The sequence below is a fragment of the Anolis carolinensis genome, chromosome 2 (assembly GCF_035594765.1).
Source record: "Anolis carolinensis isolate JA03-04 chromosome 2, rAnoCar3.1.pri, whole genome shotgun sequence".
Lineage (NCBI taxonomy): Eukaryota > Metazoa > Chordata > Lepidosauria > Squamata > Dactyloidae > Anolis > Anolis carolinensis.
Genome location: NC_085842.1, coordinates 206,507,631 through 206,528,098, shown reverse-complemented (window position 1 = coordinate 206,528,098; position 20,468 = coordinate 206,507,631). Strand labels below are relative to the sequence as shown.

At 38.9% G+C, this 20,468-nt stretch overlaps 1 protein-coding gene across 2 annotated transcripts in view; it reads left to right on the top strand.

Moving 5' to 3' along the window:
- Nucleotides 1-20,468, top strand: part of col2a1 (collagen type II alpha 1 chain) — a 101,227-nt gene that overhangs the window by 53,527 nt on the left and 27,232 nt on the right. For both annotated transcript variants that reach the window (XM_008121207.3, XM_062971583.1), the window contains 16 exons: nucleotides 370-414; nucleotides 601-699; nucleotides 2,459-2,512; nucleotides 6,001-6,108; nucleotides 7,122-7,175; nucleotides 9,194-9,292; nucleotides 12,352-12,405; nucleotides 12,970-13,068; nucleotides 13,404-13,457; nucleotides 14,223-14,276; nucleotides 16,136-16,189; nucleotides 17,455-17,508; nucleotides 18,830-18,874; nucleotides 19,012-19,110; nucleotides 19,616-19,723; nucleotides 19,881-19,934. In XM_008121207.3, the coding sequence (XP_008119414.1) occupies nucleotides 370-414; nucleotides 601-699; nucleotides 2,459-2,512; nucleotides 6,001-6,108; nucleotides 7,122-7,175; nucleotides 9,194-9,292; nucleotides 12,352-12,405; nucleotides 12,970-13,068; nucleotides 13,404-13,457; nucleotides 14,223-14,276; nucleotides 16,136-16,189; nucleotides 17,455-17,508; nucleotides 18,830-18,874; nucleotides 19,012-19,110; nucleotides 19,616-19,723; nucleotides 19,881-19,934 (1,134 nt within the window). The remainder of the gene's footprint in view (nucleotides 1-369; nucleotides 415-600; nucleotides 700-2,458; nucleotides 2,513-6,000; nucleotides 6,109-7,121; nucleotides 7,176-9,193; nucleotides 9,293-12,351; nucleotides 12,406-12,969; nucleotides 13,069-13,403; nucleotides 13,458-14,222; nucleotides 14,277-16,135; nucleotides 16,190-17,454; nucleotides 17,509-18,829; nucleotides 18,875-19,011; nucleotides 19,111-19,615; nucleotides 19,724-19,880; nucleotides 19,935-20,468) is intronic.

Here is a 20,468-nt window from a genome sequence, read left to right as displayed (position 1 = left end):
TCTTTTTAAAATGTAAAACAAAATTTGTATATATATCTACTGTCCCTGTTCCAGTTGTCATGCAGAGGATCAGATTTTCTTTCTAACTCAGTGGTTCTCAACCTGTGGGTCCCCAGATGTTTTGGCCTTCAACTCCCAGAAATCCTAACAGCTGGTAAACTGGCTGGGATTTCTGGGAATTGTAGGCCAAAACACCTGGGGATCCATAGGTTGAGAACAACTGTTTTAACCTTTTCCTCAAATGTGGGAACCACTGGTTTATCTTGGGAAACAAGTGCATAGACTTCTGTGATGAAAGCAGCATAAAATAGGGGGCAAGGCAGCTTTCAACATCGAGAGTTTTTCTCAATGTTTTCTTCTTGCTTTTAGGGCAACCCTGGAAATGATGGAATCCCTGGTGCCAAAGGATCTGCGGTGAGTACTGAGTTGCCTTGATAAAGACATCTAAAAATGTTTGATGGGGGGAACTGATGTTGTCATCATTCGGGCTCCAGGGAGCTATCACAAGAAAGCATGAGTTTTCGGCTATAAAAGATGGTGTAATGTCTTCCATAATGAGTAATGTCTTTCTCACTTCTCAACTTTATGTTTCCTCAACAGGGTGCTCCTGGCATTGCTGGCGCTCCTGGTTTCCCTGGTCCCCGTGGACCACCTGGGCCTCAGGGGGCAACTGGGCCTTTGGGTCCCAAAGGTCAGACGGTAAGAAACTATGACCAATATGGGGCTAATGTAAAATTTCAGCCTTGACCATGGTGGGCTAATGTAAAAGTCACAGAACTCAGAGATCAGAATCTTTCTTCCTATTTTGTACTTCAATATCCCTTCATGAGATTGCTTACTATGTTCAGTGATGCTCACATTTTAATAAAGATGTGGGTGAATTTGATGATAGGAGGACAGTGGGCAGGAATCCATGTGCTTTAGCTGGCCTTTGTAGCTGGTTATTTATGATCACCGCTAACCTAATTAGTTCTCCAAATCCTCTGAAGCATGGAGAGGACTCGGAAAAGATAAGGTCCTTCACAGCATGCTTGGTGTCACTGATACATGTAATCTCTTTTGCTGCTTTCGGAGCCTGTCATGAAGTGAGCGAGACTGACTTCTTTCCGCTCATTTTCTAGAGGATCTGGGAGAGGAACAGGTTCTGTTCCTAGCATTTCTAATTCTCTGTGGTGCATGGAAATCTTTAGCTTTCACTTTTTGCTAGGCAAGAAAAGGCAGGCTGCCGGAAAGTTGTATTTGGGATATTTACCCCAGCTCTTAGCATGAAGTAGCAAAGTGCCAAGAAGAAGATAAGACACCAGTGAAAAAGTATTATCTAAAAAAAGAACAAGGCAATTGCCGATAAGCTAAATAAATGCAGAAGTCATCACCACAGAAGATGATGCCAGACAGTAGGAACGTAAACACTGAAGTATGTCATCCTGTCATGTAAGGATGATTGATTACGATACTTTTCTCCCTGTTGTGGTCAAAAATCTATTTTCCCGCAAAGCATTCTCCTTTCATTCAAGTGTCCTAGATTGTTCTGGAGGATTTTTCCTGCACAGATAAGTCCCATATATCTTACTGTGCAAGAAACACTTCTGGGTATTCAAATACTTGGGGAAAATTGCACAAAACTCTCACTAGTCTATTATTATTATTAATTGTGGAATTTTCTGGACTCTCGGGAAACCTGTTTTTTTTTTAAATGAGGAAATGAAAAATAAATAAATAAGATAAAAACTAGATAAAATCAGTCCTTCTCAGTTTGCATGTTGAGAATTGTACTTTTGCAGTTTTTCTTAAAGGGGTTCTCAAATGTTGAAATGATAGCAGAAATATGCAGCATCACTAGAAATATCTTCTTTGTGGATAGAAAATAGCCAGTGAAAATACAATTTTTATGAAAAATACAAAATTAGGAGATTACAAAGCTATTAATGCAGTGTTTCTCAACCTGTGGTTCCCCAGGTGTTTTTACCTACAACTCCCAGAAATCTCAGCCCATTTATCAGCTGTTAGGATTTCTGGGAGTCGAAAGCCAAGAAATTTGGGGACCCACGGGTTAAGAACACTGTTTAAATGTAACCTCTGGCCTGGTAATACAGTGTTGTTAAATAGGGCTCTTTTAGGACAGATATTTCCCATTGCTGTTAGAGGTGGGTCCTTAGTACATTCCACCCTCAATTAAAAGGAGTTATCATATCAAAAGCCCCATTCTTTCCCAGTATACAACTTCCTAACTCCCGTGTTTCCATTTCTCCTCTTCTATTTAATGTTGTTTCTTTTTCTTTTGTTCCTATACTGCTCTCCGTGCTGATGATCAGTATCTGCCTAACCTGTGCTTCCTCTACTGTTGAAATAGACAACAAGTGAGAATGTCTTGGAGGCTTTGCTTATTAAATTAGCAAGTGGCTTGAAGTGATAGAGGAGCTTTGTTATTCTAATACATTTCTCTTTCTCACATCTGTAGGGAGAACCTGGAATTGCAGGCTTCAAAGGTGAACAAGGCCCCAAGGGTGAACATGTAAGTACCTGATGGTGTGATTTTATGCTAGTATGGAAAACAAAGTGCTGCTTGGGATGTATCAGGAGTAAATTACACTGTGTGCTAAATATGTTGTGAAGAGCTAAGCCTATTTTGCTTCCATGTAAGCCGATGGAAACTGTATCTAGTTTGGGACCACCATTCACAGGTAGGGGAAATTTAATCTCCCCCTCCTCCAGTTATTTTACCTAAATCATTTGAAACCTTATGTATATCCTTAGCTACACATAAACATTGTAGCCCTTGCTGCCCTTTGTGGGTTATTTTCTACAGCAGTTGTGTGCAGATTGTTAGAATGTATAGACATTTAACAATAGGTCAGTAGATGATTCTAACTTATAGTTGTTTGAATGAATGAATAAAATCCAATGGAAAAAAGATTGGGATAAACACTATGCAACAAAATTTGGAAATAAAAATCTGTTCCTGGTTTGAAAGTGTTATTCCTGTTTAATTCCGTGGTCCTTACTTTGAAAGTAGTACTTACTTTGAAAGTAGAACTACTCCAGAAACTTGGTTTTTGTGGCTGCCGCAAACTATGTCGAATTAGTTGAGAGACTATGAGATACTCATTGAAAAACTCTAGCAAAATTTGCTGCAGGATGTCCCGCAAAAACAAAATGACTTTTATAACCTAGGAACTAAAATCATGTTACATGGTGTAATTGGGAGTAGATTTTGTGGGGAAGGACTGCAGTCCTCTCAAAACAAATGCATGAGCTCAGAACTCTTCAATTCCAAAAGTATGTTGCGTGCCACAAGCCCTGTTGAATAGATTTCAGGTTTCTATTTACAAAATGAAGTATATCACACAAACCTGAAATCTTGCTAGTCCTTACAAGCTTCAGATTCCACTACCTCAGCTGTTGATATTGGCTGGATAAAGGTAAATGTAAAGGTTTTCCTCTGACATTAAGTCCAGTTGTGTCTGACTCGTGGGGTTGGTGCTCATCTCCATTTCTAAGCCAAAGAGCCGCCATTGTCTGTAGACACTTCCAAGGTCATGTGGCCAGCATGCCTGCATGGAGTGTCATTAATTTCCGGCTGGAGTGGTACCTATTCATCTACTTACATTTGCATATTTTCAAACTGCTAGGTTGGCAGAAGCTGGGGCTAACAGCAGGAGCTCACCCTGCTCCCCAGATTCGAACCGCTGACATTTCGGTCAGCAAATTCAGCAGTTCAGCAGTTTATCCCACTGCACCATTGGGGGCTGGATCTACACTGCCATATAATTTAGTTTTAGAATGAGGTTAACAGCATTTAACTGGATTATATAGCAGTGTCAATGCACAAAATCCAATTCAATACAATTAATTTGTATTCTGAAACAGGATTATATGGCAGCCATAGTGTACTTTAACTAGCAGAGGAAAATATCAGCCCTTGTGTAGAAAGGTCCATTATGTCTAAATTGCCTAATTGCACTGGATCCTCTCTGATTGTGGAAGCTAGTCAGGGTCAGCCTGGCTTGAATGGGAGATTGCCTTTGAAAAGAGTGCTGTAGGTTATAGTTCAGAGGAAGGAACACACAAAACTATCTTGGACTGGTCCTGGTTTATCTAAAGGGGAGGAGAGGAGAGTTTGCACTTGCTACATGCTTATTCCACCTCTGTGAAAAATGGAATATTCTCATTGAGGTTCAGGTCCATGGTTGAAATCTTGCATGAAGTCTGGAGTCAGCACTACAGTTCAAGCCTGCTATACATGCAGGTTTTGCCTGCATAAACTCTGTGCAAAAGTAACATCCACCTGTAGATTTCGTACAAGCTCAGAGAGGGCACAGGCAGCACAGTGCCATTTTGTCCATCCTTTCATAGCTGGTAAATTTATTTAACCTGTTCTCGCCTTTAAAAGCTTTCCACTAGTATAGAGAGCCCCGCAGGACAGATGTTTGAAAAAGTTTGGACCACATTTCTTACGAATTGGATGTTTCATTCACTTGTGCTTTTGACTTTGTTCAGTGGTGGAATCGTGTGTTGCATGCAGAATATCTCTGGTCTAACCTCTGCATTGCCGTATAGTTTGAAAATCTATTGATGTTCAATGTTGTTTAAATCTGGATGGATAAAGTGTTCTAGTGAACATATTGGGTATGTTTGTAAGGTTAACACTTTTCCTCATCCCAATTAGCGCATCATAAATCTAACATTATGATGAACTCTTCTGCCTTGCATTCTCTGCCTTGATTAGAGAGAGACAGAGAGGTTTTTTCTTTCATGCAGAAATAAGTCATAACCTCATTGGCTGCCAATCCCCTTGGCTACAAAGATTTGTGCCACACCAAGCCAAACAATGACCACCCTGTTGCATCTGAGCTCCACTGCTGAAGCTTGGACATTGAGGCTCCTCTGTGTCAAACCCTGCTTCATTCGGAAGTCTAAATATCAGATAACAGATCATTCCAAGTTGGCATTAATGGCTTCATAAAATTTGCACCAGCAGAAGATTTGCACCACTGATTTCTGTCCACTAAACTCAGTTCAGCTTCAGCTGTGCCAGTTTGCATCAAGTAGTTGTCTGTTCCATCAAATTCCATGGAACTGAGATTGTTTACTCCTCCTGCAGACTAGAAAGCATCTTCATTCATAGATGAATTGAGCCATGAATTTCTTGATCTGGAACAGTTTTGCTGATTCTGCTGAAATGCCTCAAGGACAGATTCAGATATCTGCCTGTGTTTAAATAATTTCAGGATCTCTTTTTTATGACAGTAATATATTGAGAGTTCAAGTGTACTGGGAACAGAAAAAGAAGCCTACTGTGAAAACCATACCCTATATATATGCTTATGTATACATCTATACATTCTAGTCAAAAAATTGATTCCCAAAAACCTGGATTGATTATCCAGAAGTTAATGGTAGTATAGTTCCTTAACTCTTATCTTACCATTAGCTTCTCTGAGTAGAGTGGTGAAAGGCAAGAGCTTAGTTCATCCTGGAAAAACCAAAAAGAAGCACTGCCTCTCTCTACTCTCTCATCACTTTTGCCCTTTCTGAACGCCTTGGGTGGAAAAATGGCAGTGGTGATGGCTAGGGGAAATGGCTCTTGAGTTGGCATTGGTGCTTTCTCCTCTCCACAGAATGACTTGCAACTTGATATGACTTGCAACTTGCAAGTCATATCAAGGTGCATTATTTGAGGCCCAAAACCTGCCCTTGACTTATGCATGAGGCCAACTTATTCTTGAGTACATATGGAAAGTTAAAAAATACACAAGGAAAAAAATGATGAAGGAAAAGTAAGATTTTGTGTTTCCCAAGCCAAACTCTTGCCATCGGTTGCCCTCGAATACCTTTCTGTTGATTTATCCATCTCTCATTGAATTCACTGCATACTTGGTGATGCTTAATACGTCTGTTACATAATGTGGTGACCGTTGCTAGGACATATTTGACACAAGAAGATGCAGGGTTGCAAAGATTGACTGAGCCTCTTTGGTTTGTTTCCCCCCTCCTTTCTAGGGCCCTGCTGGCCCACAAGGGCCTCCTGGACCAGCTGGTGAGGAAGGCAAGAGAGGTGGCCGTGGTGAACCAGGATCTGCAGGGCCCATTGGACCACCTGGCGAGAGGGTAAGTGGCTTCATCTGGGGAAGGTACCTTCCTCCACATAAAGTAGAAGACTTTTGCCACCTATTCATGTCAAACAAATCCCACAGTTATCTTGATTTTGGAATCAACGCTATGCAACTGACATCATTTTGGGCAGAACACAATGGAAATGTTTTGTTCTGCTTATATTTACATGGTTTATGATACAAAAGGTTCTGGTTTTGCTGAAACTGAGCTGGTATGATACATCAAGTAGGGAATTGGGTGTTGTAACAGTGGTTTCCAAACCTGGGTCTCCAGGTGTTGTTGGATTTCAGATCTCAGAGGCCATATCTAGTAAGACCATAATGAAATATTTTGTGAGCTATAATCAAATAATATCTGGAGACCCACAAGTTGGAGTATAGAACTCTAAGGAAAAATGATTATTGGGTTCAGATACAATATGAACTAGGATTCCAGAAAGCCATTTTAACTGAGAGGTAAAGTACACAAGTAGGAAGGGCCTGGCTTTGAATAATGATCATGAAAGGATGAAGTACAGTATGTGAGTGACACCTCTTAGACTCTGGAAATATGAGCTAAATTCATGATGGGATAAAATATGGATGAAGTATGTTTAGGATGAGAAGACATTTTTGATGTTTTACGTCACCAAAATTACTGAAAAATTGAATCCTGATCCCAAATTGACAGTAACTTTTAGGTTATTTGGGACTCTGATGTAACAGCCAGCCTAGCATTGAACGGTATTCTTTTTTGTAATATTAATGCTGAGCCAATACAATAAATAAAAAACTAATGCAAAGCTTAGGAAATGCTGTAGGTTTATCTACTAGTTCACTCTGAGGTTTTAGTGTTTCTAGTGAGTGACATGCTTTTGAATCTGTTGCTTCCTTATGCTTCATAATAAACTGAAGGATGTACTTCACCCCAATGTACTCTTTGCTGATAATGCTGTCTAAGAGTCAGGTCTCTGGATATTTGTACTCCTTGTCTTCTATATTAATTAGTAATTATTTTCTTGATTTTAGGGTGCTCCCGGAAATCGTGGTTTCCCAGGACAAGATGGATTAGCTGGTCCCAAGGTGAGTGTTTGAGACTGCTATCCTCTCAGTTAATGAAATAATAAATTTAGGGATTAGAATACATTAAACTCAATTTTCTGCTTCTTTTTATTGCATGTCATCTTTTGATAGCTGCTTAGACAGAACTACATTTTTATATTTGCTTTGTTGTGGAAATTTAAGATACAAAAAATAAAGTTGCATGTAGTGTTTCTTTTAAAGATCTCCTATATCAAACACCTTTTTACCCAAGCCATACTGAAATCCTAAACAAATGAAAGTCAACATTGTGTAATGGCTTGAATGCTGAACTAGAACTTTGAAGAGTAGGGTTTGAATTCCTGCTTGGCCATTGAACAAATTCTGCCACCACCACCCCTTATGATATCTGGAAAAGAATTGAAGGCACTCAAAAACAGCAAGAACATTTGAATAGTCAAGACATGATTAGTCCATCAATATTACATAAATATTAAAGACACCCAAAAAGACTTAGGGTGCTTCCAGACAGCATCAAAATGCAGGTTAAAAAGTGGGGCAAAAAATCCCGGGACCTGACAGCAAGTCCACACACGGACCTGTCAGTCCTGGGAAATGCTCCCCCACCATCCTCAAGCCTGTCTTTGAAGCTGATTTTACAAGTCCGCAAGATGGAGGGTGGACAAGGAACATCGGGTGGAAGTTTTTAAAAAATCTCTCCAAGATACACTGGATCTCATATGCACTCATGTGGAGATCCCAATGTACACACAAGCAGATTTCCTATTCTCTCTCTTCACCCAATTATAAATTCAATCACTGTTTAATATGATAAACGTTAGAACAAAGGAATGGTGGCAGAGAGTTCTAATTGTAATTGCTTTCCAACTCTGCTTCCGTTTAGCCACCTGTGTGACCATGGTTCCATTTTTGACATCTCGATCAGCTGTTTCATGCTTTTGAAACATGCACATGCTCTGGAACAGTCCACACAGCAGGCTCAGAAGGAAGTCACGTGTTTTCCATGACTTCACGGATATACAGTAGAGTCTCGCTTATCCAACGTAAATGGGCCGGCAGAATGTTGGATAAGCGAATATGTTGGATAATAAGGAGAGATTAAGGAAAAGCCTATTAAACATCAAATTAAGTTATGATTTTACAAATTAAACATCAAAACATCATGTTATACAACAAATTTGACAGACAAAGTAGTTCAATACACAGTAATGATATGTAGTAATTACTGTATTTACGAATTTAGCACCAAAATATCACGATGTATTGAAAACATTTACTACAAAAATGTGTTGGATAATCCAGAACGTTGGATAAGCGAGTGTTGGATAAGTGAGACTCTACTGTATAGTCATGTGAAGATGTGCAATTTTTGGCCGGAATCACATTTTAAGCGCATCTTTTAAACACATGCTTTAAAGCTGTTAACCCGTATCTACCTGCACTTTGCTCAAACGTTGTTTAGCTGCTACACCCACCCACCCCGTTTCTTCAGGGTTTTTAGGCATGTGTAGAAGGACCCATTGTGGGAATTAATCTAAACTTTCTGTAGCACTATCATCTATTGGTCCTACAGATGTGAATATACCAATATTGAATGGGCTTCTCAGCTCTTTGGAAACACATTTAGGCTGGGTCTACATTGCTATATAATCCAGTTTTAAAATGAAAATTAACTGCCTTAACCTAGATTATATGAGTCTACAGTGCCATATAATCCAGTTCAGTGCAGTTAATCTGCATTCTGAAAAAGGATTAGATATCAGGGTATACCTTGCCCAGATTTTATAAAAAAAGATAAATAAACTAGTGTACTTCAAGTTATGTTAGTGTTGCCAGCCCCCTCACAGAGGTGTAGTTTCAAAGCTCTTTCAGATGCCATGCCATTTAAATAGGTTTGGAAATGCTTTGAGAGTACTGGCCTGAATGGCTGAAGCCCATTGGACAGTAAACTTTGGCTCAAACTCAGTTGTGTCTGTCATTCCTAAAATACTCCAAGGAACCATCATTCAAGGATTTTCTTGCTCCTCTTCCTTGAACAGGGTGCTCCTGGTGAACGTGGACCTCCTGGCCTTGGAGGTCCCAAAGGTGCTAGTGGAGATCCTGGCCGTCCTGGAGAGCCTGGCCTTCCTGGTGCTAGGGTAAGATACAAAATGGGACTCAACTGGTGGTATTGATGATGCCCAGGAATCTAGAGGGTTCCCATATCAACCTGGACAATATCAACCCATGTGAGGAAGTGTATTTTTGTGTGCTTCATTTCTCTTTATAGACTTGTATGTAAGAAGATTGTAAACATATTAATGCATCAATACAACTGATACCCAACCTATATTTCCAGGAAATGGAAAAGCCACCCTTTATGGAAATAGATAAAAGTGCTTTCAAATTATTATTAGTTGAAGGTTGGACTTTACAATAGAAGCTATCTAGGGGAAACAGTTATAAAGGAGTTGTTTTTCCAGGAGCTTCTAGAAGTTGTGGCATTCAGTGTATCATTAAACAGATTATCAGTTTCAATCGTATTGTGGGCTCATTTTGAATTATTGTTTCAATTTTAAAATAATATGCATTGTGCTATAACTCTAATCACACTTTAATGGCTACTAAATCAAAAAGATTTATTTCTGAATAAGCATGTTCAAATGACTGGTGTTGGTGGATTTTCACTAATGGAAGTTAAAAGTTGCTTTCTAGGAATCTTAAACTCTTTTTGTGTCTATGATAGCACCTAAATGAGTCAATGAAGTAGCTGGACCAAGGTGTCTCTCCATAATGCACCATGAGTTCATAACTCTCTAATGTTTGTAATATAATTAACTTATTAAACTGTCATCTAGATAGGGGAAGATGTGTCCCATTGGGCCTTGGATGTACTATTATGGGTAGTAATATCTTCAAGAAATCTGTATGAGCTGAAGCGAAGCCAACGGGAGGGATCTAGATTGATAGTGAACAGTTTCAATACATTTATTTTTGGCAATCTTTTGTGCCATTGAACTTGTAGAAAGGGAGAGCATTTAACATTTCCTGATCCTCCTATATTCTAGGATATTGTCAAATATTTCTCTTATCTGAAAAAAATCATTTTGTTTATTGATTTTTATTACAACTTTCCACTGAAAAAAAACATATATAAAGTTAACAAAACATAATTAAAAATAAATTAACAACAGGAGCATTAAAGTAATCACAATGCACATCATTAAAATCACTGTCTGGAGCGATGTTCTACCAATTGAGCTTCTCCTACTACAGATTTGTTGCCAATGGCATTTTTATCCATTTTCATCTTCTAGAGAGAGCAAGAATCCTTATTATGCAAGTTATTAAGTGAGAAAGGAGGAATTTCCAGCTGAATGGTGGCAACTGAATATGAATGTTCTTTGTTACGCTATCAGTTTGTGGATTATTCTAATTCAGTTTAGAGGTGCAATGCTTTTCATTAGTTAAATTTGAATCATAAATGTCAAGTAAGGAATCTTAATCCACTTTCAGACTCCTGAGTTATTCTACCCAAGATCACATCTCTGGCAGCAAAAAATGCTATATGGCAGCTTCTTTGACTATCGAAAACAGCCAAGTATTGGCATTAACTTTTTAATATTGCATTAGCTGCATTGAGTGCCATTATCAGAAGAAAGGCAAGATATAAATGATGATGGTGGTGATCATGATAATAGTAATAATAATAAAATCAGAAACTTCTCAAAGCACAGCAGACAAAGAATCATTACAAGAACACTGCACTACAAACTAGAGCTGACAGCTGGCACAACAAAGTATTGCATGGACAGTTCCTTGACAAAATTGAAGGAAAGGTTGATAAGGAGAAGACCTGGCTATGTCTCACAAATGGGACACTGAAGAAGGAGACAGAAGGCCTGATTCTTGCAGCCCGGGAGCAAGCCATCAGAACAAATGCAATTAAGGCTAAGATCGAAAAATCAGCTGATGACCCAAAATGCAGACTATGCAAGGAAGCTGATGAAACCATTGATCATATCCTCAGCTACTGTAAGAAAATCACACAGACTACAAACAGAGGCAAATTATGTGGCCCAAATGATTCACTGGAATTTATGTCACAAGTACCATCTGCTAGTAGAAAAGAACTGGTGGGATCACAAACCTGCAAAGGTATTGAAAAATGTACATGCAAAAATACTGTAGGACTTTCAAATCCAGACTGACAAAGTTCTGGAACACAATACACCAGACCTCACAGTTGTGGAAAAGAAAAAGGTTTGGATTATTGATGTCGCCATACCAGGTGACAGTCGAATTGATGAAAAACAAGAAAAATTTAACTGTTATCAAGACCTCAAGATCGAACTACAAAGGCTCTGGCATAAACCAGTGCACGTGGTCCCTGTAGTGATTGGCACACTGAGTGCTGTGCCAAAAGATCTCAGCCGGCATTTGGAAACAATAAACATTGATAAAATTACAATCTGTCAACTGCAAAAGGCTACCTTATGGGGATCTGTGTGCATCATCCGAAAATACATCACACAGTCCTAAATGCATGGGAAGTGTTCGACTTGTGATTTTGTGATACGAAATCCAGTATATATATCTCATTTGCTGTGTCATACTGTGTCTTTGTTTCAATAATAATAATAATAATAATAATAATAATAATAATAATAATAATAATGATGATGTATTAGGGTATGGTATTCAAATAAGCTGCAGAAGCTGTTACCATGGTTGTATCAAAGAAAAATAAGCCCCCAAATTAACGGTTAATATATTCCATTTAATTAAATGGTGCTCTTATTGGGCCAGCATTAAAAGAGGACATCTAAAATATATATGATAATATATCTTGTTGTCATTCATTTGAAACCTAACATTATAGTGGACATTCAGTGTTTGCTTTTAACCCATTTCTCTCTGAGAAACATCAGAGTCAGGTAAATCCCCCATCAGTTGTGGAAACATACTAGGTGATCTTGGGCAAGTCATACTTTCTTAGAGGAAAGCAGAAGCAAACCTCCTTTGAATAAATTTTGCAAAATATATATATAAAAGAACACCCACCATAAGGTCTTCATATGTTGGAATCAAGTGAAGGCATATAACAACAGCAGAATACCAACACCTGAAAATACATTCAGAAATTGAGTGGCAACGTTTCAGAAGAAAGAGGTTACAGGATATTTGAACTGACTTATTTTCTCTGTCTTGCATCTAGGGTCTCACTGGTCGTCCCGGTGATGCTGGTCCTCAAGGCAAACTTGGTCCATCTGTAAGTACATTTTTTATTATTTATCTCTTGGGCCATTCAAAATAGTAGGGACAATGATCCTGGAGAAAGGGATGGCAAAGGAGGGAACAGTAGAAGGTTTGAGCAGATGGTTTGCATCTGTGAACGCAATCTGAGTTGAAAGATTGGTAAAGGATTGTAACAAAGAAGTATATGATGACTCACGAGGGGAGCAGAAATGCTACATTTGGTTTTGAGGGTGATGAACACAGGATTTGTGAAAGCTGTGGAGAAGAAGAATAGTGGTGGATATAGAATCAGGGATATTTTAGTGGATGGGGGCACTTTAAATGTGTATTTATATGAAGAGCATTACTGACTGTAAAGTGGATATTACTGCACTAAAGCTGCATCATAATATGCCCCAAGCTTATGCTGGTTTTCTGTGTAGGATCAAGTATGTTCTTAAAGAGCTCTTAACAATGCAAGAAACCCTCTTGACCAGTCAAAACTAGCATTTGCATTAGATTAGGTGTTCATTGTCTTGGATATATTCCTTGGCCTCCTGACGTTTTTGGTAAAGTGTTGTACTGGATCTCTCCTTAGGGTGCTCCTGGTGAAGATGGACGGCCTGGTCCCCCTGGTCCACAAGGTGCCCGTGGTCAGCCTGGTGTCATGGGCTTCCCAGGACCTAAAGGTGCTAATGTAAGTAAACCAACACTTAGCAGCTACAGTGCTATCAGAGAGGCAGTGGTAATGGGAAATGGGGGTGGCAATACCTGTGAAATTGGTACCCTTTGTACTTGGATTAACAGTCACCCCCTGGTCATTTTCTGGCCTGAATCCTGCCTGTTTTCTCTATTGTTTGTTAGTTGCTTTGCTTGCTTTGCTAAAGTGTCCTGCCTGGCAGTTGCTGCTGGAAGAACATTACATCTTGGTCCTATCAAGATGGGAGAAGCAGAGTCTGAGTGGTTCACAGACCTCATCAGATGATACACCCCATTGTTTCCAAAGGCTCATGAGTTTTCTTTTCTATCTAGGGTGAAGCTGGTAAAGCTGGTGAAAAGGGACTTCCTGGTGCTCCTGGACTAAGGGTGAGTGATTCCTCCCATCTTCATACTTAAGATATGTGGCGACAAGGGCTGGGGGAGAAACGGTTGTGCCGTCCTTTTTGATTCATAGTACAAGGAACTGTCCATCTGGAAACATGCTGGCATGCCTCGGGGATGTGAATCTTTTCTTATTTAGTTTTTCTGTGGATGGTTTTATTTTGTGATTAAAAGATGCCCTTTTTATCAAGGGTGAAAATGTTATTAATGTATTAACAGTTATTTGCCCTCCTTTTCCCCTGTTGAAAATTCCACATATGCCCCCATTATTTAATATCCACATACTCTTTTGAAGTATTACACATTCCCATTGCTCCTCTTCAGCAATAATCGTGGTCAGGGAGTATATCCCTAAAGTAGTTGCGTCCCTCAAAAGGGAGAAATACCCCCCTCCCCAGTCTGAAAAATGCTCAAAAATTTCCATTCTGTTTAGGCAGCTTATGGCCTACCCATATAGGAATTTTGTGCACTTTCTAAGAACCTCAAGGAACGAGCTTTAGAGATGTTTGTTACAAACAATGGACCACTCCTTTCACTGTTGTGATAAGTTTTTCATTAAGTGTGAGAGCAATAAAGTTTTCTATATTAAATTTGGCCCAAGCTCTTTCTTCTAGGAACTCAGTAGCAGAGAGATGAATTAAGGTCACCTTTTCTAAAGCTTCCTTGTTCTGTGGGGACATTTGGAGGCCAGAGATGACATTAGAAACCAATTTATTTCGATCCAGCATCATCATTCCTTTTTCTTATTAGGGTCTTCCTGGTAAAGATGGCGAGACAGGAGCTGGTGGACCCCCAGGACCTTCTGTGAGTATTTCTTTTTAAAATACTTTTATTGTCCATAACATATAGTCTGAGGGCTGGTAGAAACACTGGAGTCAGATGGCTCACCTCCAGACCTAAATTTTTCTAGACCAAGTATGCACTGTGAAGGAAGAGTGGCTTGTTTTAGGATCTTACTGATATGTTTTTTAAAAAAATAACTACTATAATTTATAATAACTATAATTTAATTGCATTTTAATATTACAGTTTGCATTATAGAGATTTTGAGTTCATAAACAAACTGGTGTGTATGTTTTCACACTTGAAAGTCTCTGTGCAGTGTACCTACTTTTTCCTGTCCTGAAATAGCATTTCTGATCCCTTTTTTGAAGTAAATACGTTTAGGATGAAGTTATTTTTCCTACTAATTATTACTTCACTTTATTTATTAACATAGTATAGCTTACAAATTAATTTAATCCTACATAAGCCATTGTGTTTTCTCATGCGTCATGTGGCAGAGATTGCCTTTTCTAAAAGCTCAGAACTAATAAAACAGCACTTGTGTACCATTGACAGAGATTTACAGCCAGATTTTAATCTCTGGTACTTCCAGACACTTCCCGCCCCTATGTTTGCACATTATTTTCTTTACAAATACCTTTCTAGTCTTTCTGTCCCCCACCCCCCCAAAAGTGCTACAGTTATCCCATGCAGTTAGGGGCCTACACTAAAGTGTGTGTGTGAGGGGGGGGGGATTAATTAGACAGACTTTTAAAGAAGGAGATTTTAAAGATCAAGTTGGGGGTGCTGTAGTTTTAGCTATGAATAAGTTTTTATTCAGTTTTAAGGGTTTTAACAATTTATTTTTAATACTGTTAATATTTAATTCTATTTTAATGTTTGCATATTTTGGGGTTTTTAATTGCATTGCATTAGTATTACTGTAAGCTGCTTTGAGTCTCTTTTTCAGAGAGAGAAAGAGGGATAAAATAATTAATAATAATAATAATAATAATTAAAAATATAAATACAAAAATGCTACTGTTTTACTTGCACAAGCCCCTCTCTAGGAATCTCTAGACCAGTGGTTCTCAACCTGTGGGTTCCCAGATGTTTTGGTCTTCAACTCCCAAAAATCCTAACAACTGGTAAACTGGCTGGGATTTCTGGGAGTTGAACACCTGGGGATCCACAGACCGAGAACCACTGATTTAGACCAACTTCTAATGGAAATTAACTTTAGAATTTCATTGGAGGACCTACGAATACCAAGAGAGTAACTCTTTCTAGGAATTTCTAGCTCCTCTAGTGTAACACTATAGTCAACGTCTGATGCCAGTTGACCATAGAGTCACACTGGAGGATTTAGACCTTCCTAGAAAAAATATATTAAACAAATCTGTGAATAATCAAATCCACAGAAGTGAAACTTGCAAATCTGAAGGACTGACTGTAATTACATTAAGTGTACATAGAGTGTTTCTACTCTGTGTTACTACCTCTTTACTGGAATCAACATTGAAATGTGCAAACATATTGGATTGGATTGCCTTATTATACTTAGGAGGAGTCTTAAAATATAGAGATAGATAGATATTAACACCTAAAATATAGATTTAAGAAATCCTGAGTGTATGTCCAAATCAGTGGTTCTCAATTGGGAATCCCCAGATGTTTTTTGGCCTTCAACTGCCAAAAATCCTAACAGCTGGTAAACTGGCTGGGATTTCTGGAAGTTGTAGGCCAAAAACATCTGGGGACTCCAGGTTGAAAACCACTGGTCTAGATCATGTTAGACACATGGATTAAGATGGGATCTTCCAGAAAGGAGCAATATTTCCTTGAATACCACATCCCTCAAATTAGTCTTGGACTGAATCCCTTTTGCTTCTTCTCAGGGCCCAGCTGGTGAGAGAGGTGAACAAGGTGCTCCAGGACCTTCTGGATTCCAGGTAAACAAAACGACTCCTCTGCTCTGTGTTAAAATGCAATGCTACATCATAATTCTTCCTGGATCATTCATTTCTAACTTTAGCAATTGAATCTTCCTACAATTCAGAAGTATAACTATATACAGTACATGTAAACTTCAGGCCTAGGGTGAGACTCTGTCTCAGACACACAGAGAATTATTCTGCATTTCTGGCAGAATGGCCTGAGATCAAGAGGCAGAGGTTTATCACACTAGGCCAACAAATCTAAATTATAGCAGGACAACCAGCTGGGACTTGTCACATGATGTCTCTTGCTTTTCTTAGAGTGGGAGACAGCCTGGAATGTGTTTTTTCTACATATACAGATTATGACTTCCTCCTGTAAAAGTAATGCTTTCCAAATGCCCTTCTACCAACAATAAAACAGGGCAACCGTTTGTGATAAGTACTGGTGTTATTCTGCTGTACGTGTGGTTTCCCTGCCTTGTGTGGTAAATATTGTAATTAACTCTGATCACCTGCCAAGTACATTTACATTTCCTTTGGGAGAGCCTCACCTTGTGTCAACCTTCTGCCACAAAAGATACTGATGTCTACAGAGAGATGTAGGAAAGTGCAGTTTTCTCTCTGATACAACAGAGCTTTTTTTTTTCTTGCCCAGCTGAGAGAAATGTACTGAACTGCAGCAGCCCATTGGGTGAGAATAAGCAATGGAGCTCATCTTCCAATTAAAAAAAATGGAAAGCAATTTCTTTTTGGGAAAGGAAAGAAAAGGTGTTTGCTTACTTTCCTGAAAGTACCATATCTGATTCCGTTATCCACATTTTCCGAAATGACACTGTTTACACAAATCCTGCAGATGTTTCTCCTGAATGTCTATTCTGCAGTGTCCATACACTGATCAGCAGCAGCATATTTTATCACCCATTTCTAACTTTCAACTGACTTTTTAACTTGTTTTCCATGTGGATGCATGTTGCAGTGCACATTAGGTGTGTGTGTTTTCTATCCCCCCACCCCCTTATAATTAACATCATTCTGGATTTTACAGCATGTGTAAATGGGGCCTAAGAATTTGTACTGAATGACCTCAGCAGTAAGATTCTTCCTTCCTATACCTAGAGAGGTGATCCTAAACTTTCTGTGTATCTGATTATGTTAGCGAGTTCCCATTTTACTTTTGAGTTTCCTTCTCTAATTTGGATACTGTTGACTAACGCAATGCCGTTTCCTCAGATAAATGAATGGAATTGTGCTAAAACTGGAGTTTTTCTTGCTTTCAGGGTCTTCCAGGGCCCCCAGGTCCTCCAGGTGAAAATGGCAAATCAGGTGACCAGGTGAGTATGATTTTGGACATTTAGTTGCATTTCATACTTAGATACATCCTATCATGAATTGCCATGTTTCCCTGCACCATGTCATTTTAGAGTAACTCTTGGTGTGTAGGGCATAACTGATAGATTTTAAACACAAAGTAAAGCTACCCCGGGGAAACTATTGATTGTCTATGGAAAGATGGATTACTCATCATTCAAAACCAGTTAAGCAAAGCTATACAGCAAAGGCACATCCTTGTGATGTTATAGTGACAGAATTCAACAAATACCAATAGCTAAGAATAACAATCCATTAAGTTCACTGAGTATTAACACATTTGCCTTTATTAGGCTATAACCGCAGCATTTGTGCAACGAACTATCCTTTCACTGTTGAATTGGTATAAATTTATGGTGCATATCTGCCCAAAAAGATTTGCTGTAAATCAAGAAAGTATTTCTTGAATAATTTGGTGGGGTGTTGATATGTTTTGTCTATCAGCATGCATCACTAGCAGTTAAGAAATGTGTATGTTAGTGAATTTCCTGGTCTTGGATATGGAAGTGAAGAATGATCATCATAATATTTTGGGTGGATTATATATTGGCCAAGCATTAATGTTCTCAGCTAAGGCTGATTTGACTTGTAACCAGTCAACAAGACTTCTCTGTATGAGAAACAAATCAGCAAAAAGTGTTTCAACCAAACAGAGTGGCCAAGAAATCCTGCTGTTGCCAAACAGGAATGGTCAGTATGTATGCAGTGGAAGAAGCAGGATATATAAATGTTATTTTGAAGTAAATATCTCTCTTTTTCCATTGACATGCATACACTGATTTCATTGTTTATAATCTTCACTTGATATGTATAGGTAGTAGGTCAGTTAGACAGATTATCCTCACAACTTACAGTGAGGAACCTCAGTAGCAATAGGGACAGCCTGGTCTGAATAGCATTTTCCCTTACTTTTGACATGTTTCTGTTTTGAAAATGTCATTAAAAACATTAACTTGGAAATGTAATATTGATAAGTGATAAAACTCTGTGAGTTGTTCAGCTCAAGGAAGAAACCTTAATGTTATGTACATCCTTTGATGTAAGGATTTTCCTTCTCTGTTATCTTCTCACAATTGATAGGTAGTCAAATAATAGAATCATAGAGTTAAAAGAGACTCCATGGACCATCCAGTCTCATTCCATACCATATAGGAATACACATTCAAAGTCTCCCATAGCATCAGAGTCAGAAGAAACCACAAGGGCAAAGACCACAGGGATTCTTCAGAGTGTAGATTACCTAACCATTTCTTCCAATTTTTTCTTTCTCCCTCTTTTCTTCAGGGTGTTCCTGGTGAGGCTGGTGCTCCTGGTCTTGTTGGTCCCAGAGTAAGTAGCACACAAATAGATGTTAGTAGCTTCCCATAGTTGTTATTTCAACAATGATGTGTAATTGTAACTCATATTGGCCTTTTATTCATCCTGAACTGTCTCCCCAGCACGACTAAGTTCATTTCCCCCCTTAGGGTGAACGTGGTTTCCCAGGTGAACGTGGGTCTGCAGGTGCCCAAGGTTTGCAAGGACCTCGTGGGCTTCCTGGCACTCCTGGTACTGATGGGCCCAAGGTAGGTTATGCTTTTGAATTCTATCTATCTATCTGTTTCTTTTGATCTTTATTAAATATTTTTAAATTCCAAAACATTTTAAACATATTTCAATTGTCTTATCACATCTTCTATTCCGAGTTCTACACCCCAACCCTCCCAATACTTGCACAGCATTACCCAAATACAGCACTGTCAATTCTGTTACTTCTACATTATTCTAATTTTATCTGTTACACATAATTAATGTAATGTGTTCATTAATTTCTCAAACAGTCTTTCTTGGATAGCTGCTGGTTTAAATTTGTCATTTTACACATGAAGTTAAGGAATGGTTTCCTGGTTTAATCAAATGTATATTCTTTCGATTCTCCTTTTGCTGATCTTAATTATAGGTTAACTTTTCTGATAGAGCTATCACCCATATCCTGTTTAGCCAATTCTTTATTGTCAGATTATCTAACTGTAGTGTGATCCATACGCAATCAGCAGTAGTTTGATGGGCCTGATTATTTTTCCTTCTCAGGGTGCAACTGGTCCTCCTGGTGCCCTTGGAGCACAAGGGCCTCCCGGTCTGCAGGGAATGCCTGGCGAGAGAGGAGCTGCAGGTATCGGTGGACCAAAAGGAGACAGGGTAAGTGGGATTTTGCAGGGCTGTTTGCTTAGGGGCTGGGTGTTATATGCGGTAGCCACATGCAACTCCAAAGTGCTTCATTTGGCTTTTTATCTTTTTCCTCCTGCCTCCCTTCAGTAGTACTTATTGACAAACTCTCTTTGACATCCTTCAACAGGGTGATGTTGGTGAGAAGGGCCCAGAAGGTGCACCTGGCAAAGATGGAAACAGAGTAAGTTAGTAACATATATTCAACATTTCCACTTTTGGGGAAGCAGTAGATTGACCACTGGAAAAAAGTGTTATAACGGTAACGGGCCTCATTTGCTATCTGTCTATCCAATTTATATACCTATTTTGTTCACTCTCCTGTTTAATAAGAGGAGATACTGATGAGAATACAGATCAAGATCAAGAGTAGGGTACCTTTGGTTTTTTGGGATGTTTAGGATTCTGGCTCCCACAAGCATTGAACCATTGGTCATTCTGGATAGGGCTGCTGGATGTTGGAATACCAAACATCTGGGGAGTTAAAGGTCCCATTCTTTCTTCCCACCTGTCTACCCGTGTCATTTAAGACCCTATCTACATTGCTATATAAAATCAAGAATATTTGCTTTGAACTGGATTATATGGCACTGTAGACTATAATCCAGTTCAAAGCAGATAATGTGGATTATCTGATTTGATAATCTGGATTATATGGCAGTGTAGAGTCAGGCAAAGAGAACTGTAGTTAAGGCAAAAAAAGGACTTGTACTTTGAT